The sequence below is a fragment of the Vulpes lagopus genome, chromosome 9, assembly GCF_018345385.1.
Source record: "Vulpes lagopus strain Blue_001 chromosome 9, ASM1834538v1, whole genome shotgun sequence".
NCBI classification, from domain to species: Eukaryota; Metazoa; Chordata; class Mammalia; order Carnivora; family Canidae; genus Vulpes; species Vulpes lagopus.
In genome coordinates, this window is record NC_054832.1 from 2,266,268 (window position 1) to 2,288,172 (window position 21,905).

At 67.0% G+C, this 21,905-nt stretch overlaps 1 protein-coding gene across 1 annotated transcript; it reads left to right on the forward strand.

Moving 5' to 3' along the window:
- Nucleotides 1–13,656: 13,656 nt before the first annotated feature.
- On the forward strand, nt 13,657–19,472 carry LOC121498999 (basic salivary proline-rich protein 2-like). The gene is made up of 11 exons (XM_041769439.1): nt 13,657–13,730; nt 14,210–14,320; nt 15,075–15,198; nt 15,788–15,848; nt 17,125–17,219; nt 17,343–17,447; nt 17,695–17,799; nt 18,333–18,467; nt 18,685–18,842; nt 18,906–19,103; nt 19,172–19,472. The coding sequence occupies exons 1-11, from the start codon at nt 13,657–13,659 to the stop codon at nt 19,470–19,472; spliced, it is 1,467 nt and encodes a 488-aa protein (XP_041625373.1).
- The last annotated feature ends 2,433 nt before the right edge of the window (nt 19,473–21,905 follow it).

Here is a 21,905-nt window from a genome sequence, read left to right on the forward strand (position 1 = left end):
CTGGGTTCACCGCCGCGGCCAGGGAGAGGGGGCCCCGAGGGGGATCGCCGCCCGAGGACGCGTAGCAAGGCCTCGGTGAGGGCGCTGGGGAGGGACGAAGGGCGCAGGCTCAGGGCCATTCGCTACCGTAGCCATTTAGCGTCAAGTCGTTTCCACAGAGATCGCGTCACGGGATCCTCTGCCCCGTGGGCCCGGCCTGGCGGGTTCTCACCGGCTCAGCATCTTCCTACCCGCAGGCCCGTGCCTGGCATCTCCTGGAGGGTGTGGAAAACTACAGCCACACAGACACCTGCGCGGGCGGGCGCGGGCAGGCACGGCGGCCCCGGAGCTTGGAAACAGCCGAGACGTCCCCCGGCAGGTGGACTGAACATCGGACTGAGGTCGGTCTGGACAAGGGAACGGTAGTCGGCGCCAAGTGGACGTGAGCTCTCAGGCCACAGAAAGACAGAGGAGACTCCGCGCGCGTCACGGCGTGATGGAAGCCGATCTGCGTGACTCCGGGCCCGTGACGTTCTGGAGATGGAGACGGCAAAACCGTGGAGCCAGGCGCGTGCTTGCGGGGCTGCGGGGAGGAGGCACAGTCAGCACGCAGAGGACTCGGGGAGGTCAAACTGTCTGCTTGACACCCTAATGTCGCGACACGCTGTCCAAACCCACGACGTGCGGTGCCGAGATGAACCGTAAGGTAAACGATGGACTTGGGGTTGTAAGGACGTGTCCCTGTCGGTTTACTGATGACAAGTGCACGTCACCGGGTCGGGGGCTGCTGGTGGGGGAGGCTGTGCTTGCTGGGGTAGCAGACGGGGCAGCAGGTGGGGACCCTCTGCACCTTCTCCTCGATTTTGCTGTGAACCTAAATGCTCTAAAAACTGAAGTCTACTTTTCTAAAACATGAACGAGACCCAAGTGCTGTGGGTCTGGAAGCAGGATGTAGGTACAACTGGATCCAGGGAGTTGATGGCGCCACCAGGCCCTCTCCCCTGGGCTGCTCGCCGGCTGCTTTCTCGGGCTCCACGTGGCAGCGGTGTGACCCCCGCCCCAGATCCCCCCAAGAAGCCAGGAGTCTAACTGGCCACGTGGGTCACATGCCCACACCTGCCCCAATCGCGGGGCCCAGGGCATTTGGGGCTCTGGCTGGGCAGGCTGGCTATACGCTCCAGCTCCGTCCCGGGGGATGTCCCCCTAAACCCACGGCTAGGAGGGCTCCTCGGGGATCACTCTGGTCCTCGCCTACTGAGTACGGGAAAGAGGAACCAGTGGAGCAAGACGGAAGGCACAGTCTCTGTACCTAACCCGGAGAGCCGTCCCATGGCGTGGCCGGGACCTCGTTCCTGCCACAGGCACCACGTTCTGTGTCGGGCAGCAGGGGCCGCACCGCGGAGGCCGGGCTCGGAGCCTCGGGAAGGCTTCAGCAGGCGTCAGACTCACTCGCGAGGCACAGAGATGCTCTGGAGACAAACGGGGGTGAGTCAGAGGGAAGGAGCTGCCAGGACTGAATTGTGTCCCCCCTGCAAATCCATATGCCGAAGCCCCAGAGGGATGGTATTGCAGGAGGTCCTCAGGGTCAGATCAGGTCACGAGGGTGGGGCCCTCAGGTTGCGATTAGCGTCCCAATAAGAAGAGACACCTCGGGTCCTCCGTCCCCGCCACACGAGGACGCGGTGAGAAGGGGGCCGTCTGCAGGCCAGGAAGGGGGCCTCACCAGGGACCTGATGGCCCCGGCACCTCGACCTGGGCCGTGAGAACGCCCCACCGCCTAAGCCCCCGGTCCGTCCACACTCCCTGCCGTGGGGGCCTGAGCTCCGTGCAGAGGCTGACGCAGGGGGACACCTGGGGGCCGTGGCCACTGTGCAGCGGGGAGGAGGGGCGGCCTGCGCCTTGCCAGGCCCTATGTGGGGGCTTCCCGGGGCAGCCCAGCACGGCAGCCTGCCCACCCGTCTACACCGGCACCATCCTGCCACCAACACCATGGGGCTCGCTGTGGAGATGAGTCAGGGTGGACCCCTCATCGGGGTGAGCTCCCGGGGCAGGTGGGGGAAGACACACTGGGGCCAAGGCACCGGGCTCACAGCTCGGGGGCAGGACAGGCCCCACCCCCCATGGCCCCAGGCAGGGCACAGCTTTCCAGGGAGCCACTAAGGGAAACGCACTCTCCAGCCTCGGCCCAGACACCTCCAGCATGTTGCAGGAGGCCAGGCGCCTCCAATTCAGACCCTTCAGATGCTCGGGCTCTTCAGGAGTCTGGTGACAAACCCCAGGCATGGGAACAGGGGAAGGGGACCCCCACACACAGCATCTGTCCCTCCCTTCCCAGCCCAGGCCCACCCTCGCTGTGAGGGGCTTCATGTACACTGGAGTGTCCCCCGGTCAGCACATCCAGGCTCGGTCCACCTCCCCACAAGCAGCTGGCCTTGGCTTGGGGGCACACACACTCCCCCTTGGTCTGCCCCCGACCAGGCCCAGGGGCGCTCACTTCCTCCAGCGTCGACTCCCATGAGCCCTGGGCCAGGGCCAGGCCAGGGGCCGTCCGGCAGGGAACAGAGTGTGGTCTAAACCGTGTGAGCCGCGGGGGAGCCTGTCCCCTTGTCCCCTTGTTCTCAGCCCACGGTCGGGCCCTGTCCCAGATCGAGGGCAGCACAGAGGCAGGATCTGCGAAGCGCCCACTGTAGCACCAGCTGCATTTGCAGGGAGCTCACCAGCCCGGGCGCCTACCAGGCTCCAGCTGCACGTGGGACGGTGGGGACAGGGTGGGCCACGTGGTCTCTGGCCTCATGGGGGCTCCCCAGGGTTTCAACCTGGGGTGGGGGGTGCCGCAGCCATCCCAGAGGGTAGACTGAGGCACAGACAGAGGCCAGCTGTGCCCCTCCTCTCCATGCCCCTTCCCTCAGCAGCTTCACTTAACATCCCTTAGATATTGGGTCCCCTGCGTGAGTGTTCGAAAAAAGGAAATTCAGCATTTTATAGACAAACAGGGGTCAGTGAGCACGTGGGATAAATGCGATAGGGAGGGTGGGCCAGAGATGCGGGGCGGGAGGGGGGCGCCGCTGTCACGGTGCCCTGTCAGCGCGAGGAGAGGAGCACAGTGAAGCGGCTCCGGGCGGCCACCCTGCTGGACCCGCCTGGCCCCCCACCGCTCGGCACCCAGCAGGGGCTCAGAGACCCCGGTTAGATGGGAGAAACCCCGGGGGAAGGAATCCACTCACGAAGGAAGAGGGAGGGGGCAAGGCGAGGGGAGAGGCTGTGCAGCCGGGGCGACCTCAGTCATGCAGCTGCCACGGAGGAGGGACAGAGAGAGTCCGAGGTCCCTGGGCCCGGGAGGGGGCCGTAGAGAAGCTCCAGGACGACGCTGAGCAGGGGTCCGTCTGTTTGGTGAGGGCTGACATCCAGCCAGGGGACACGACGGGAGAGGCCACATGTGAACGGCGGAAGGGAAGGAGGGGCTGCTGTGGCCTCCCTGGGCTGTGGACCCCTCCCTGCACACGCGGCCACGTGGTGGAGAGACAAAGCGTCTGTGCACCGTCAGTCACTCACAGTTTGCTCTGACATCTGCTCGCTGCCCCCTGCCGAGAGGCCCCCCGCAGCCCCGGGGCCACGCGCCGGCTTTAAAGATCCGCACTGGGCACAGGGGCCGCCCCTCACCCAGGCAGTGAGCTGGGGGGACACGTGGCTGCAAGACGGCCCTGCGGGTCCTGCCGGGGGCTCCCAGGACCCAGGGACACAGTGGACAGTGGCGCGACTGCTCGAGCAGCCCCGGCCCTGGGCAGGGACTTTGCAAGCTCTCTGTGATGCTCCAGCAACAGCCCATTCACCTCTGTCTGCCCCTTTCGGGGAGGCAGGTGCCAGGTGTCCGACAGATCCCGGCCATAAAGAAAGTGAGCCTGCGGCCAGGGGCTTGTCCCCTTGTCTGAGACACAGGGGACCCTTGCCAGGCCTGGGGGCCCAGAGGGGGCTGCTCGAGACAGGCCCCATCCCTGCACGTGGGACGGCAGACCTTGCCCTTGGAGGGTGAGGGGGTCTTCCCGGGGCCCCTCTGCGCCCGGCGCCATCCCACCCCCAGGCTGGCCAGCAATGGGGTCCACAGGGGCTGCCGCCACCCGTCTGTGCAGGTGGCCGCTGTGACAGGAGTGCCACTTCGAATGTTTATTTCCAGCCACCTGAAGAGCCTCCTGTAATCCAGGGCGTGACAACCGAAGGAGGCCATCTCCTGTACCAGGGGACGCGTGGGCACTGGGACTGCACGGTCACCACTCATCCCTGGATGAGACCGACTCTGGCTTCCCTCCCACCCTGCGCCCTCCCGTGATGCTCAGCGGCGCCCTGCCGGACGTGTGGGGCCCGGGCCTCCCGTGAGGGGCGAGGGCTTCTCTCCTGCCCCCGACCTGCGGACCGACGCAGTGTTAGGGCTCAGGGCAGACTCCGAGGCCTCTGATTAAAATGCAGCCGCCCCTCCGAGGACGCAGGCCTGAAAGGCCCCCACGGCTCCTTAGAACAAGCCCCTATCGGCCGTGGGCCTGGACCGCAGGCAAACGCAGAGCCCGGCTGGCGACTGTATGTCACCATGCCACCGAGAAGGGGAAAACCTCCGTGATCACCGGGTCCAGCCCTCGGGGTCAGAAGCGAGACCGGAGAGGGGCAGCCTCAGGCCCGCAGTCACACAGCCAGGGACACGCGTCCGCCGTCCGCTGCTAAAACCGCCCAGGCCGGCCGGGGAGCAGGGCAGGGGCGACGGCGGGGCGAGCAGGGAGTCCAGGTCACCTAGGCCGGCGATGCAAGTCCTCTCTGGTCCGATGGCTAAAAAGGACTCCTCGTCCCATGCAGTTAGGCCAGGGGGACACAAAGCAGGGATGAAGCCCTCCGGGGGACTGCAGGAGAGGAGGCTCGGCCAGACCAGATGGAAAATTCACTCACGGTTGCACCACAAGGATTTTGAGGCGCTATTGGGAGCCGTCGCGTTGGGGGAATATGTGTGAGTCGCGGGCCGGACGCGCCCCGGGAGCTGCAGACTCCCCCACGTGGGTGAGGACAGGGCAAACCCCTCTCCCCAGCCTCCCCAGCTCCCCCAAAGAAGGCAGGGCCGGGCTTGCCAGATCCATCAAATACAACGACTGGAACGTGACACTTTGAATTTCAGGAACATCTTTAGTATGAGCTTGTCCCAAACTCCAAATGCTGGAAAATGATTCACTGATTACGTGAAATGCGTCTCTAACCGGGTGCCCCGTATGTTACCGGGTGGCCCCAGGGGGAGCGGGTGCATGCCCGTGTCCCCCGCTCTCGTCGCTGCGCCCCGCCCGGAAGGCCCCAACCTCGCACCCCGGCCTCCCTGGCCGCCGCCGCCGTCTCACTCCTGGCACGGCCTCTCCATCTCCTCTTCCTGGCTCACGGGGCCCACGGGGCTTCCGGCTGGCACGCAGCAGGCATCGCCGTCCCTCAGGCCGAATGATGAAGAGTCAGACACAAAGGCCAGCAGCCCCGGGGACAGACACCGGGCCTGGGGGGACGGCCACACAGCCGCTGAGCCTGCAGCCTGCTCCCCGCCAGCCTCCCGCTCACGGGGGCTCAGGGGCCTCGGCCTCTGCTCGCTCTCCGTTCCTCGTGGAAGCGGCTGAGCGCCTCCCGACGGGAAAGGTGCAGGCACCCAGTCTTAGGGGCTCGCCTGGGGCCCCCCTCCCCCTCGCCCCACCTCGCCCAGCTACTTGGGGCATCAGGACCCCCAGACACTGGCTGGAGGCACAGCATCCCTGTGGTCAGGGCCCGAGGACAGGACGGTGGCTCCAGCAGGGGGGCATCCTGAAGTGCCCGCTGCCCCCCCACCTCAGGACCCCCCCACCCACGTGACTGCAGAGCGCGCCCCCCACCTCCCGCGGGGCCCGAGTTCCCGCACAGAAGCCCCGTCCTCCCCAGTACCTGAGGTTACTGGTCCGCTGAGGCCGCGCTCCGCTCCTAATAGGCTGTCGGGGCCCCACTGTCACGGAGAATCTCATGTTCTGAGCAGCGGGGATGCGGCCGCCCTGGTCTGTTTGGCGGCGGCGGCGGCCGCGGGGTTGAACACGGCTCTAGAAGGAGGCAGAGCCGCGGGGGTGAAGGCTGGCGTGGAGAGCCCGGAGAAACCACGGGAATTTGGGAACCGGGCCAGGGGCAGGCAAGCCGCAGGCCCCTGTGGGGAGAAACCACCTTGTCGCTGAGAGCAGCGACTCGGAAGCCGCGCTCTTGGGCCCCAGCCGACCGGCCTCCCTGTGCTCCACGGAGGACGGACCGCCCGAGGCCCGAACAGCTGGACTGCGTGTGGCCCCTCCTGCAGGCCTGCCCGCCCCGCTGGGCGCAGGGAGCAGGCGATCGCTTCCCAGGGCGTGACTGTGCCCCCGCGGGAGCCCTGGGTGACCCCACCGCCAGCCCGGGCTCATGCCCTGATGCTCCAGGCTGGCAAGGGGCCTGGCGCCCTCTGACCTCAGGTCCTCATGCAGGGGAGGGCGGCAGCCCAGCAGCAAGGGGCTTTCCCAACACCACCGTCTGGACCCTCTGGGACCCTCTGAGTCCAGACCCCCTGGACGTCCAGCCCCCTTCCGGGGTGGCCCACAAACACCAGAAGCTCAGGATGTCCAAACCCACCCGCACCGGACACACCCTGGGCTTTGTGTCGTTTCTCTGCAGTTGCTGCTGCGTGTCAAGCACCCCCACACTCAGGCTGGGGTCGCGCTCGCCCCTGCAGGCCCTGCAAAGGATCCAGGGTGGGAGTCAGGGACCCAAGGCGGCTCTGTTCACACCGTGACCTTGGACAGGTCACAAGAATGTCCTTGTCTGAAAATCCCCGTCGTTAGCACTTGATCCCTCGGGTTTGATAGAGCAGATTAGACCCCTGCCCGCCCCCCACCCGAAGGCCCTCGGTCCGCTGCTGGGCCCCCGCTGCACAGCACACACATGCCCTTGTCCCTCCTTCTGGGGCCTCCGCTGAGCCCGCCCTGGCCTCCAGGACCCCGGCACCGGGCACAGGGTGCAGGGTGGGAGGTGACCCCGGGCCTCGCAGCCACCGCCGCCTGGGCCCGGCCTTGAGATCACCTTCCCTACCCACCATCTGCTGGCAGGAGAGGAGCCCAGCAGAAGAGAAGAAAGCAGGACATCGTACATTTGAAAAGATAAATAAATAAGAGTCTACATATTTGCGACTCCAACTCCAGAACAACTAACTTCGCGCTGGCATCTGCTCAGAAAATGTGGTCCCAGCTGACGGGCTAATTAGCGGCTCGGTGCAGCGGGAGCCGAGGAACAAGGCCGCTGATGAGGGGGGTGCGGGGAGGAGGGGCCCCAGGCCTGGCTCTCCTGGGGGGGAGCACGTGTGCCCTGGGCGCACCCAGGAGGGTCCCCCAAGGAGGCCCTGCCCCCCGACTCACCCCCAGCTTCTCCAGAGGCTGATGGAGGCAGCTGTCCCCAGTCCCAGCCTGGCCCCTGCAGAGTCCTCTCTGCAGGGAGGACAGCTGCTCCCCGAAGGCTGGGGCTCGACAGGGCCAGCACCCACCTCAGCGCGGCCTCTCCCCTCTGCCAACGGGCCCGTCCAGCCCCACCCCACCGTGCTCAGGCCACAGCTCCCCCCGGGCTCCTGCACCCCCTCCTGCTCCCTTGCCTCCCAGCCCCTGGACCCCATCCTCTCTCCTCCTGTGCTCTGTGTGACCATCCTGGACTCAGGGGGCAGATGCCCCAACCATGCTAAGGACGGGATCAGGTCACAGGGAACTGCCTGGGGCCCCAGTAAGGGCTCGCCCGAGGCCACGTGTCACAGGGAGAGGTCAAGACAAAGTCAAGGGTAGAGCGTGGGGGTGGGGGGAAGCAGCCCCAGGGGTGGGAGTTCTGGGGGACGCAGCAGGGGGCTCAAGCTGGGGATCTCCAGGCAGCAGCAGCAGGCTGGGGGGCGGGGTGGGGAGAGGGCAGGGGTAGGCCGGTCTGTGGAGGCCACACCCCGAGGCAGAGGGCAGTGCTGCTACGGGGAACGGCCACGTGGTCTCAATGGAGGGAGCCAGTGTACCAGGGATCCGGCCCTAATGAAGGGGAGGTGGCCCTGCTGGGGACACTGCATGAGGTGTCCATGCCAGGCCGGGAGGCGGAGTCTGGACCCTGGGAGCCCTGGGGACCCCGCAAGGTGTGGAAGCTGGGAAATGCCAAGGGAAGAAATGCAGGGGTGAGGAGGACGGGGTGGGGGTGGGGAGGCAATGAGCCTACAGGTGCTGACACCGCTGGCCATAGGTGTCCACGCGGCGTCTGAGCAGGGGTCACGCAGGAGGCCCGGGCGCTTCCCTCCTCAGCCCGGTGGCCCTGGGCCTCCTCGGGGCCGGGACACTTGCCCGCGGCTGACTCAGGCAGGGTGACCAGAGGTGGGCCAGGACCCGCCGCAGCAGCAGGCGAGAACACGGCGTTCACCCTGTGCCGGGGACCAGGAGCCGGATCCCCCGCTGCCCCTTGCTGGCCGAGCCAGCTCCCCGCCTTCCCTGGAGGCTCCCCGCCGCCGCGGCTCTGTGTACAGCCCCGCCTGCAGCAGGTCATCGTGAAAGATCAGAGCCCACGGTCAGGCGGCACCCGAGTCCCCAGCCTCCGTGGTCCCCCAGAGCCACGGCCGAGGCCTGGACGCCGCCCCGGGCCGCGAGGGGCTGGCAGAGGGCAGGAGAAGAGAGGCCAGCGGCCCACGCCGCCAGGACAGAGGCGTCTTTCCCCCCGAAGGTGAAGGACGGGATGGGGACCTGAACTCGGCACGGGCTGCCCTCCGCACAGGGCTGCCCCCCAGCCTCCCGGGGAGGAGGTTGGCACCCGGAGGACCACATGGGGCAGGAGCCCGCCGGCCCGGGACGCGCCCAGCCACGCGATTCCCCCGCCAGCTCCGGCCTCAGACCCACGCCGCCCGCGCCGCCTCCCACGCGCCCAGGACAAAGGACAGAAAACCGCCTCGGGGAGGATGGATCCCCGCGGACAAGTGTCCCCAGGCGGAAAGTGAGGACGGGGCTACAAAGGCGTGGAGAGCCGCGCGGCGCTGGGCCAGCTCCTGAAGCCCAGCGTCTTGGTTTTAAGGTGATTTTCTGAAGAGCCGGGTCAATTTCCACTTAAATCCCAAGTCTGGGATCCCTTCGCCTCAGATTCTATTTTAAAACGCTAGAAGACCATTTCAGCGCAGAAATCGATAAAACGCACCCAAAAAATGGAAAAGGAGCTTGCGAGCAAAACATCTCTCTGCCTCTCACTAAATGCCGGTTTTTTAAACATCAATAAAGCTGCAGCTTTTAACTTGATTCTGAGGTGCGCTGTCTGCTTGGACGTCTTTACAGCCTGCAGCGCCCGCTCTCTTGTCCCCACCGAGGACAGGGTGGGCCGGGCACAAGCAGGCGGGGGGGACGGGGACCCCCGAGGCTGGCCCCCAGGAAGCCGCGAGAGGCTTAGGGAGATGAGGACCAAGGCTCGCCTGCCCCAGCCCGCGACCTCCAGCCTCGGGGAGGAGGGCTGCCACCGCTCTGGGGCCTCTGGCGCGGGCCCAGGGAGCCCAGGGAGCCCAGGGAGCAAGGAGGGTGCCAGAAGGGAGGGGCCCAGCAGAGCCCGGGGGGGGCCCAGCGGCCAGGCCTCAGCACCGCCAGCCCCCAGGGAGGCAGGAGGACGCTCCTCCCTCCCACCCGGCTCTGGACGCCCGCCTCGCTCCATTTGGGACATTTCTCCTTCGTCTTCCTCACGGGCCTGGGGGCTTCAGGAGGTTCCCCTGAAGTGTCGGGGCAGGGGCAGCGCAGGAGAGGGGCACACACATCCCTGGACAATCCGGTGCAGGGGAGGCACCCCCACCACGGATGGCCTGGGGCTGGGGGTGGGGAGCAGAGCCCTTGCAGGGTGAGGCCAGGGGAGTCTGCGCCCATCAATGGGATTGGCGGTGGCCCCCCACTTCTCCAGGCCACAGACCCCTTAGCAGAAATGGAGGTTGGGCCAGCTGGCCAGCCCCTCCTCTTTCTGGGGCCCCATGACGTCTGGGGGGCCGGAGACCCGGCAGGTGCCTCCCTGCCTGTCTGTGCCTCAGCCTCCCCGAGCGTCCTGTCACCTGAAGCGGAGTCGCACCCGGGCCTGGAGTCCCTCCACCCCGAAACGAACGTGTGCTTGAGCCAGAGGGAGGGCCCAGGCCTGCTCGCCCCTTGCACAGACAAGCCGGGCGTCCTTCCAGAAGCTTCCGAGCCTCTGCTCAGGTCACCCTCCCACTTCCTGCCCTGACGCGGACAACCCCCAGCCGCAAGGGCACGAACGTCAAAATCTGGAAAATTATGAAGGTGGCTCTGCGGCGACCCCGCCATCCCCAGGCACCCGGCAGGGCAGGGGGAGGGCTGAGCGCCCTGGAAGTGGGGGGCGGCATTCCGGGGGTGCTGGCGCCCAGCCAGGCAGGAAACAGCGAGCTTCCCGCCTCCTGGTGCCAAGAAACAGGGTCTCTCCGATGTCTACCTCCAGCTGCGACAAAGAGGCTGCTCGCATGGTAATTATGACAACAAAAGGACAAAAGGAAGCAAGTCTTTACCGAGGAGGCCGGAGGCTGCACTGCGGGCGGATGAGGAGGAGGAGGCTGGAGGCTGCGGACAAGGAGGCTAGAGGCTGCGGAGGAGGAGAGGCTGGAGGCTGCGGGCAGAGGAGGCGGAGGAGGGAGAGGAGGAGGAGGAGGCCGAGGCTGCGCTCAGTGGGTCAGCAGCAGCTCCAGGGAAGCCTGTGCCTCTGTGGCTCCGCGGACCCATTTCGCAGCCCAGGACCCAGGGCCAGGCCGCAAGCCGGGTGTGAACACCACGGCCCCAACCCCTCACACACGCCCTCCCACCGGGACTGCTCGCCGCCGGGCCCCAGCTCCCCCCGGTGCACCCCTGCCCGGGCCCTCGCACCCCCTGCGTGGCAAGTTTTCCCGCGGGCCCCCTCGGCCCCCGACCGCGGCGCAGGCCCCCTTGCCCACGAGCCCTCAGGCTGCGCGTCCACCCCAGGGCCCCGCGCTGTGCCTGGCGCTCGGAGCCGCTCACAAGGCCTGTGGGGCCACGTGGGACGGGTCTTTCCTCCGTGGATTCACCAGCGGAGACTCTGTGCCCGGCGCTGAGCCGCGGAGCCTGAGGGGCAGTGAAGCAAGGCCCCTGCCCCCCCGACAGCTCACATGCCGGGGCGGGGACAGATGACCACACACAAGGTACAGGGCGCCCCGGATGGGGTCGTGAGGCAAGGGGTGCGGAGTCTCGGGGTCACGAGGAGCCAGGCGTCATCTGGGCAGGGAGGCCAGGGACGTTGATGCTGGGACACGGTGCAGCGCGGGGGGAGCCGGGAGAGGAACGGGGGCAGGGTGCTCTAGGCTGGAAGCAGCAGGTGCAAAGGCCCTGTGGCAGAGGCAAGCTCAGGACGTCCAAGGAAGCTTGCAGCCTGGGTTCGAGCACGGATGGGAGGGTTTCCCACGGTGACCGATTGAGGAAAGAGTGAAGCAGACCCTCACTCTGTTGACATGGCCCCGGCCCATCACTGCGTCCACGTCTTCTTGGTCTCAGGCACACTCCACCTGCGCCCGCCATGTCATCCAACGCCCCTGCATTCGGGTCAGGGCCACCCAGGGCTGAGCCTGTGGACGCTCTGGGTGCAAGGCCAGCGACCTCTCTGGGTCCCCGCTCCCTTCCTCAGACGTGGGGACTGGGCCTGGGTTGTGCAGCTGCCCCGCCAGCCAGAGGTCCTCCCGCCACGTCCCCCTCCAGCACGGCCAAGGCCCACGACCCCCTCCCTCATTCTGACCTGGAACATGCTGCAGCCTCTGTCCCTCCCCACCCACCTGAGCACGGGACACCCTCCGGCCCTGCCACCCGGGGCCCCCGCTGAGGTCGGGGTTGGACACTGAGGTCCAGGCGACCCCCACCAGTGTTCTGAGCCCACTCCCTGCCCGTCCTGGACACGGGTGCCCCCCCACTTGCAGCCAGGGCCCCGCAGGATCGTCACCCACCTGACGGCACACGGGGAACCCTCCCTGCCCCCTCCTGCGGCAAGGTCACGGTCACTATCCCTGCGTTCCTCCCGGGGTCTAGACAGGAGAGACAAAACCACCCCCCCACCCCCCACCCCCGCAAAGCACAGAACTTCTGCGGGGTCAGGAGACGGCAGGGTGTGAACGCCAGCATGGAGGTCAGGCACTTTCCAGCACTTTCCATGCATTATCAGTCCGGTTCAGCTTCTTGGGGACAAGATAAAGATCAAGGGAAATAGAACAGCATAAAATATACCACGTAAAACAACGCACGACCTCGCCCAAGGTCACGCCGCGCCGGGTGGGTCGCTGGGTTCTCTTCTCCCACCGCCGCTGGCGTTGTTCCCGCGTGTTCCAGCGTGCAGGACGCGCAGCCCAAGCCTGCCTCGTACGTGTCCCCGACCCCGGGACCCTGCCCACGGCCTCGGCCCCGCTCCCCACCATTGGAAGGGGCTGGTCACTGGCTCCCTCCCCTGTAGACGCGGATGAGTGGCCCCTACAAAGGCGTGTCCAGGCCCTAACCTCCCCGCACCCCCCCAGCCCCAGACAAAATCCTTATTTGGTAAAAGGGTCTTTGTACATGTCCTTACATTAAAGATCTTGAGATGAGGAGATCATCCTGGATTTTCCCGGCGGCCCTACATCCAACAATAAGTGTCCTTATGAGGGAAAGGTAAGGGGACCTAGGGGACACACAGACCTGGGGAGAGGCTGCATGGAGACGGAGGCAGAGACTGGGGGGTGCAGTCCCGTGCCCCAGAGCGCCTGGAGCCCCCGGAACCTGGAAGAGGCAGGAGGGAGCCTCCCGGAGCGGCCGCCTCCTCCCCGCGTCCTCTCTGCCCTGCCTGCCCGGCCTCGTCCCCGAGTCACGTCCCCTCAAAACAGACTCGTCCACCAGGGACCTCAGATTGTGACTTTTGGGGGGGGTGGGAATTAAGGGTATTTGCAGATGTAACTAAGGCAAGGGTCTCCAGATGAGATTGACCTGGGGCGGGCAGGGCGGTCCTGGGTGGCTCAGTCCGCTAAAGCGTCCGATTCTTGATTTCGGCTCAAGTCCTGATCTCGGGGTCGTGAGATGGAGCCTCCCGGGGTGCAGCACCTGCTTGCGGCTCTCTCTCCTTCTCCCTCGTCCCCACCTCCCACCCAGGACCCCGGCACAGCGACCCCCTGCTGCCCCTCGCTGAGCCCCGGGGCACCGCCGGGAGCCACCCCGAAAGAAAGGACGCCCCCCCCACCTGCCCGGCCACGTGCGCTGCTGCAGTCGGTCCCGTGTTTGCTTATTGGACGTTAGTGCCCGTCCCCGCAGCCCCCGCAGCCCCCGCGCTCACTGGGCTTGGCCCAGTTGGGAGGGAGTGGCCGGCTGGCGGACAACAAGATAAGCTTTGTAAGGCCTCCCTCGCGGTGACCTTTCTTTTTTTCTCTGAAAACCACTTGCTTAAGAAAAATCTCAGCCGTCATAAATCACCGCCGCTTGGGAGCACGTGGGCCGGCGCTGGGAGCCCGGGCGCATTCATCACGGTCTCGGCGCCTTTGACAGGCTGCTCGTGCCAAATCTGCAAATGGCAGCCCCTCCCTCTGCCACCACCCTTCCTTCCGCGGACGCCTCCCCTCTAGGACCTCAGAAGCCGCTCAGACGTCGCCTCCTCCAGGAAGCCCTCCCTGACACGCAGCCCAAGATGAGTCCTTTCGTGAAAGAGCAGTCGGCTGGTGTTGTCGACAAGGTCAAGGCGAGCATTCATCTCTCCGGGAGGTGCGTGGACACGAAGGAGCTCCCTGCCTCTGTGCCGTGGGTCTGCCGCAGCCTACAGCCTGCAGATCGCGTCTGGCCCGTTGCCTGTTTTTATAAATAAAGTTTTATTGAGATTGTTAGGCTCATTCATCTCTAGCTACGCCGCACAGCCTAAAATACTGGCGGTCTGTGTCTTTACAGGAAAGGCTCTCCAGCCCCGACCTTGACCTTGACCTTGGATGCCACCCCCATGTGTGACCCCCCTCTCCATCTGCCGGTTCCGAGATGGCCGTGGGCTCTCCCCGGGCTGCACACAGTGGGTCCCCGTGCAGGGGGATCCGGGTTCTGCCCCCTGGTAGGGTCCGTGCGTCTAACCTGGAAGGCCGGCCCCAGCACAGAGAAGGGCGCTCCAACTCCTGCCAGGGCCTCCCATGGCCAAGCACAGCTGGGAGTCACCATGCGGCCACCTGCCGCCTGCCCACGCCGCTGGGACCACGCAGGCTCTACCTGTCAGCCCCAGGCAGGTCGCACTGCGGCAACGAGGAGCCCCGGCTCTCTCCGCGCTCTCCGGGCGGCCCATGCTCGCTGGCCAAGGAGAGCACAGGCGACCGGTGTGGGCCAGGTGGTGGCCTGCCTCCCTCCCCTTGCTGCCTCGGCCAAGGGGGCCAAGGCGAGGGAAGGGCGTGGGGACCGCCCCAGCGCCGGGAGGGGACACGCGCACAGGTGCATGGCAGGGACGGTGCCACGGGCCCACTGGGGACTCTGAGCCACAGCTTCCACCGCCTGGGATGCTCCTTTCACATGTTCACGGGCCCCGAGGTGAGTCCCACCCTTCGGATTTGCAGAAACGCTGCTCCTCTGGGAAGTCTTCCCTGACCCACACTCAGTGGCCCGGGGCAGGCGGGAGCTCGCCAGGCTCACTGCACAGGCGAGCGCACCCACCCCGGCCCGCGGCCTAAATGCCCAGGGGGCCCCGGGCCAGAGCCCTGCCCATGCCAGGCTGGCCCACGCTCCGGGGGGGCGGGGGGCGAGGGTCTCTGCTGGAGCAGCGAGGCTGCAGCTCGGCTCTGTTGCCAGCAGACGGAGCAGAATGCCGCTCGCAGCCAAATATAGCTCTAGGAACAAAAGCCTCTAAAAGCATGTGCCCCGTGCCGACCGAGGCAGGAAGCGACTGGCACAGCCCTACTTCCTGTCCGTGGGTGCAGGGTGTCGGGAGAGGCTGGCGTCGCCCTGAGCGGCCCCTTCCCCCGGGCCCCGTGGGAGGGGGACACAGCCCTGGCCGCAGCGGGCTGCCTCTGGGAGCTGGTCTGACACATGGGGAGGAACCGGGCATACAGTCGGCTGCTCCTCCGCTTGTCCGCTGAGCGCCTACTGTGTGCGGGCACCCGCGGGGGGCAAAGGACAGGCCTGTCCCTGCCCCGCGGAGCGCACGGCCCCACGGCGAGACGCACCAACCCACGCCGGGCCTCCATCGCGGCTGCAGGAGGGCGTCAGTGGTTCTGGGGGGGGTCCGACCCCCTGTGGGCAGGGGCACAGGCGGCGCAGCACGGGGAGGGGCTTGGAGAACTGCCAGCAGCCAGCGGGAGCAGCAGGTGCAAAGGCCCCAGGAAGCGAGGAAGCGGGTGAGCCGGGGAGAGAGGCTGGGCGCTCGGGCTGCCCGCAGAGCCTCGGAGGACCCTGCGGACCCAAGCAGTGTCAGCTTCATCCCGGGAACACAGAGAAGCCGCTGGAGGGTCCGGCCTTTGTTGTCTTGTTTGTGGCATTTGGGGGCAGGGGAGGGGGAAACGCTCGACTCCACAACGCGAAATGTGGGAGCTGCTGCGGGGAGAGCGCTGGCCGGACACGGCGGCCGGGGAAGCAGGGGACCCCCCGTCGGGGCCTCCTGACTAGGTGCTCTGTGAGGAGGGGCGTCTGGGAGGCCCCTGGGTGCCCCGACCTCGGGACCCTCCACCCTGACTTGCTCGGCCACCCCTGGGGCTCCTGAGGCTGGTTGGAGCCACAGCAGCCTCGGTGGACACGAACACGAGGGATCCAGGGGACACGACTGCGGGAGGGCCGCAGCTTGTGGGCCACTCCAGGGGGACGGTCTCCGCCGAGCTGCCTTCAAGGTCCGGGCGGTCACGGGCATTGTGCCCGCAGGTCTGCTCGCGGGAGTCTCCCTGGATGCCTGGACCTGGTACCTTATGAAACCTGCATGAATATTCATGCGGATCACATGCAAATCACGCCACCCCATCAGATCAGCGGAAGGCAAAGCCCTGCCTCATCCTGCTTCCCTCCGGGGCGGGAGCAGCGGGGAAGGCGGACCTCGTCAGCCCCCCTCACCCACGTCGGATGGGGAAACCGAGTCCAGAGGGAAGCCGCCTAGAGTATGCCGGTGCGGCTGGGCCCAGAGCCCCCAGGCCGGGGCTCCCCCCTCCCTCTTAGGGGGCGAACAGGCTCCCCTGTGGCAGGTGCCAAGCCCCAGACCTCTCGGCAGGAGGGAAGAGCTTCTGCAGAGGGTCCCCGGTGCTGCTGACAAGAAGCAGTAATATTTGCTCTTAAATCTACTCCTGGGAGCTAACAATACCCTCCCCAAATCAAAGCCAGATCCAAAAATAAAGCATCTGCCAGCCCCTGCGTAGATTAAATGTCACCGCAAAGACGCAGAGGAGCAACGCGTCTCCGCCCAGGGCGCACACACCCGTGCCAGCCTCCCCTGCCGGGCGCTCGCCTGGGGGCTCTGTTGTTGCCGGGAGCCCCTTCCCCACAAGCATGCAGACCCCCAGCCCCGGGCTCGGACGAGGACACTCAGTTCCCACGGAGAGCACACGCAGGGCTGGGATGGGGCCCGGGCCCCCCGGGAGCAGGGGACGCGCACAGGGGCCTGGCGTCCGCCTCCCTCGGCTCCCAGGAAGGGACGTCAAGAGCGGGACTGGAAGTCAGACAAGGCGAGGCCCTGTCCGTCCCCCGGGCCTCAGGCTGCTCACCGGGAAGACGGGAGAGAGCCTCCCTGAAGGGACATCGGGGACAAGATAGAGCCCCCCAGGGCGGGACTCCCAGGGTGCCGTTTAGGAGTCAGAAAGCCAGGGCAGCTCCTTGCGCGCCCCCACCTGGCCTCTAGGCACTTCTGGGGACAGAGACCCAGGCCAGGCCCAGACCCCGACAGACGGGGAGCCACCCGCTGGGCTCCGCAGCCTCCCCCCATGGGTCCTGCTAACTCCAGTCCCGTCCTGCCCCCGCTGCGAGGCTCCTCCGCTCACCCAGCTGCACCCACGGGGCTGGCCTGCCTGCCTTCCGCTCTCACTGATGCCTCTGGGGACATCTGCGCCCTGGCTCTGTGCCCGCTGGTGGGCGCACACCGGGCCCGGGGGACCCGCCGCCTTGCCTCTGCTCACTGGGGGCCCTCAGCCTGCAGCGCCCTCTCTCCTTACAGAACTCACTCCGCAGGGACGGGGTGCTGTCCTAGCGAGTTGCCACGGCCCGGGGCCCCCTCCCTGGCTGCTCCTGCCCACACAGGAGCCGCCTGGGGTGAGCTGGAATCTCCTCGAGGACACGCCTGGCACGCAGGGCTCCACGTCCTGGAGGCAGCAGTGCCCATGGGGCCACGGCCCAGGCTGCAGGGGTCAGGCCCCCTCCGCTGTCCACCCACAGCCTCTGCGCTCCCAGCGGGAGAGGTGCAGGTGCCTCCCTGGTCCTGACGACTCATCACGTGCCGGGTACCCAGCGTGCCCGAGAGGGGAGGTCGCCGGGGAGGCGGTGAGGCTTCCTGGATGGAAAGAAAGGGAGTCAGACTGAGGGGGCCGTGGGGAGAGCCCGAGCAGGACAGTGACGGGGCGTGTGAGCCCAGCCCAGGGAGCCAGAGAGGCTGACGGCCCCTGCACACGGATGGTTCCGCAGTAAACCCCACGAGCGACCGTGCTGGCTGAGACAGAAGCCCCGGGGGCCCGCGCACCTCCCGACGACGCTGGGTCGGTTGGCAGCACAGTGTGGATTCGCGTTGCAGACAAAGGGCTGTGGCCTGGCCCGCTTTGCAGACGGGCACACGGAGGAGCAGAGCCCCGCCAGCCGCACGTCGGTGTCGCCAGCACAGTGCCGGGCGGCGGGCCGGGTGCGGGGGCTGAGGGACAGCCCAGACACACCCAGCCCTCGAGCACCCACCACCCCACAGGGGAGACCACCAGCTGGAAAGGCCTCGATGCAGCCCTCGGGTGCCCCGGAGCCGCGATGCCCGTCCTCGCAGCCCCACCTGCACCCCAAAACACAAACCACCAACTTGGGATTCCAAGGCAAATTACAGCCGGGCAGTGAATCAGCTCTGATTTCTGGAAAGGAAAGTGCTAGGGAGTCGGGGCGGCCGGACGGCGGCCCAAGCTACCCGAAGCGTGAGGCCGGGATGGACCGGGACGGCACCATTGCTCTGTCCTGCTCAGAAGGTTCTGTGTCCCGACCTGGACACCAAGGTGCGAGGGGGGAGGTCAGCCCAAGGTCGTGCAGACTTGAGCTTGGGGGAGCACGGCGAGGCGGGCACAGCTGCTGTTGGGGTGCGACACAGGGGAAGGGCCGTCGAGCTCGGGCCCCCATGGAGGAAGGGTGGAGGCGAGGCGCATTTAGCCCCTGACCCCACGCGCTCCCTCCCAACAGGGGGCCAGGAGGATGGCACCTCGGGAACCCGGGGGCCAGGAGCGCGGCGATCCGCGGGGGGACCACTTCGAGGCTCCCTGCAGGGTGGTACAGGCTGCCCGGGACGGGAGCACCCCCACCGGCTCCTGCAGCGGGGTGCGGCCTGGCCTCTGGGGCTTGGGACCCTGGCACCCAGGGCTAGGACCCCAGCACCCCCTCCCGCCCTCAGCCCGGGCACGGAGCGCGGCCACGTCCTCCACTCCACCGCCCTCGCCCGGGCCCTCGGGTCTCGGTCCTATGTGGCAAAACTGTGCCCACTTCTCTGAACCTCCTGCCCTCCCCCAGCTCTGGCTGACGTCCCCACTTTACCCAGAAGCCTCCAAGAGCCGTCTGGGAGCGCAGGGGCCCGTCTGGCCGGGGCTCTAAAGCCAGCACCACGGAGCGTGCCCCCCGCCCGCCCCGCTCTGCCCTACAGGAGCCCCCGCAGGGACCCCAGCCGGCCTCCCTGAGATCTGACGCGATGCCAGGCCTGTGAGCCGACCCGAGAGGGACCTGCAGCACCTCCAAGCCACCTGCCCTGTCTGTGCCTGTGAGGAGTCTTCCAGCGGGGGCGCTCGGGGGCTCGGGGTCCCCGGTGTGTCTCCCCGAAACGCCCCCGCCCAACCTGAGAGCCCGCTCCCTCCTGGGGCACGGGGACCCACAGCCTGAGAACGCCGCCTTCTCCGGATTCCGTCAGCTTCCAATTAAGTCCTACGCCTCATCGCCGACCTGGCTCTGCCGCCACGGCAGGAAGTGGGCTCTGCACATCCTGCCAAGGAGGCCCCTGACCCTCACACCCCCTGAAACTCGGTGATTCACAGACCAGAGTCTGTCGTTTCCTCCTCCCGCGTGTCAGGGGCTCCTAGCAACAGCTGCCGAGGCGGGTTCTCGCCCCTGCAGCCCCCTGCACCTGCCGAGCCGGCCCCGTGTCACTGCCAGCGCCCCTCCCTGCGCCCGCGCCCACTCACCCCGCAGGCCCGCCGCCAGCCTTGGGTGACCATCGCCACGGGACCTACGCTGTCGTCCCTGGGCCATGCAGCCACCTCCAGAGCCCCCCACTCCTGGTCCCGTGTCCCAGGTCTGGTGCCCCGGCATGGGGTCCCCGTGTGGCGCCTCTCCTGAGAGGAGCATCAGGCAGCTGGATCCCAGGGGAGCCCAAGCACATGCATGGCTCCGTGTGTGTCTCCTCTTGACACAGAGATTGGCCTTCTGTCCACCCGTGTCCGTCAGCCAGTGGGGAGAGTCCCCGTGGGGGGGCACAGCCTCCCAGGCAAGGGCACCCCCTGGAGGGGGGCAGGGGGTCGTTGGCAGCAGCACGCACTGCCGGGTGGGGTCCCCAGCGCCGAGGGGAGCATTCACCATGCTGAGGGGACAGGCCGGCGGGGAAGCAGGGGAGGCTTGAGAGGGAAGTCATGTCACTTCAGCCCCAGAGCAGCAGGTCAAACCATCCCTTAAAGCCCCTTGTTGGGTACTGGCCTCCTCACAGTCCACCTGTGACTGGAAAAGAAGACAAGATGGAGATGGGGTAAAGGTCTAAGGTGGGGACAGGCCCCAAGGCTTTGTGGACGACAGCTCGGGGTCACTAAGAAAAGGTTGCGGGCAAATCCCTCAGGGGACATCAGCCTATGGCTCCCACCCGGGACCAAGGCCTGGGGGCCAGCCAGGAGGCTGCCTCAGGGGAGGGGACAGGACAGGAGGCGGGCTCCAGCGGGGCAGAGGACGGAGGAGGGACCAGGCCCAGCCGGGCAGATGATGGGGGTTGCAGGGCAGAGGAGGGAGGAGGGAGGATGGAGGACCAGCCCCACCCAGGCAGAGGATGGAGGATGGAGGACAAGCCCCAGGTGGGCAGAGGATGGAGGAAGGAGGACAGAGGACCAGCCCCAGGTGGGCAGAGGATAAAGGAGGGAGGACGGAGGACCAGCCCCAGGTGGGCAGAGGATGGAGGACCAGCCCCAGGCGGGCAGAGGATGGAGGAGGGAGGACCAGTCCCAGCCTAGCTGGGGCCCTGTGATGGTTGAGGGAGCAAGATGCCCGGCTGTGCCTGGGAGCCACCAGGGAAGGGCCGGGCATCTCCACACCTCGGCAGCTCGGACCACCCGCACTGTCCCCCCAGCTCTCTGTGGGAGACACGAGGCCAAAAAACATGCCTGAGGGTTTTATCCCTCCCGAGTGGAACAAGCCTGCAGGTGCCCAGGCCCAGAAAGCAGGCGGGGGCACACTCCACGGTGACACAGCAAGAGGCACAGGAGGCCACTCTGCAGACCCCGCAGACGTGCACCACACGCGTGCAGACCCCCACTCCCACCCGAGAGGCTTCGTCCTGCCCCCCAGTCCAGGCAGCTGCGCTCCAGGCAGGGTGCAATGGCAGGACAACCCTGATGGCCCGGGGTGCAGGCAGTCCCGAGGGTTCGTGGACGGGACTGCTGGTCTGCCCCCAGCACCCTCCCTTCCTTCCCTGCCCCCCAGCTTCCACAGGCCCCAGAGAACCACTGACACATGGATGAGAGTAATGGAGCCATAGGGTCCGACCGCAGGGTCCAACCAGAGGCCGAGATGCCCAGAGTGGAGTCGCTGCACCCCTTAGGGACGGCCACGGACCCGAGTCACGGAGCCACAGAACAGGCCCAGAGGGGTGGGGCTCGAGGGGACCCCAACAGAGCCGGTCCAAACCCCTCAAATTTAGGTGAGGAGGCAGCAAGGGGGTCCCAGGGCCCCTTGGGGATCTCGGAGGGGCCATCTGGCCTGCAACGAGCTACACTCAGCCCCAATCCAATAAGCAGTCCCTGAGCACCCCTGGGGCCCAACCCCAAGGACCCCAGAAGGAAAGACCCGGGACAGCACGGCCTGCATCCTGGGACAGCAGGGGAGGGAGGGGCGGTCCGGGTGCAGCAGCTGGGAGGCCTGCAAGGCTGAGTCAGGAAGCGACGGCAACACGGGGCCCACCCTGGGGCGTCACCGCAGGAGCCGACGCGCCCCCGGAGCCTCTGTAAACATGTGCAGCAGTTCGCCAGGCAAACGGGCGGGCGGCTGGGCTCTCGAGCGCCAGAAAGCCTGCGGCCCTGTCCACCTCTGTGTCCCCAGCACGGAGCACCAGCAGCACTTGCAGGACGTCCCGGGAGGACCAGGGGGAGCCAGCACTCGGCCTGGACGGGAAACTCGCAGGCGGGAACGTGAGCCACGTTACGTGAGCAGCTCAGCAGCATCTCCTGCACTCGGGGCGCCGTGCAACCTCCACCGCAACCGGGTTCCAGAGCACCACGCCGCCAACGGGGGCCCGGTCACACGCGGTCCCTCCCCGCCGCCCCCACCCCAGCCCCTGGCAGCTACCAGTCTGCACACGGGGTTGCCTGTTCCCCGCAGGGGGCACTCCAGGAAGGGGCGTCTGGGTGAGCGGAGGTCCAGCCCGCCCTGCTCCAGCCGCGCATGCGGGTCCCTCCCAAACCTCCCCTTCCCTGGGCAGTCTTTGTTGTTTCTTTTCTCTCTCTCTCTCCTTTGCAAGATAAGATCAAGGGAAGGTCTTTGAAGCAAAACACAACATTTTTCTTCCCTGACAGA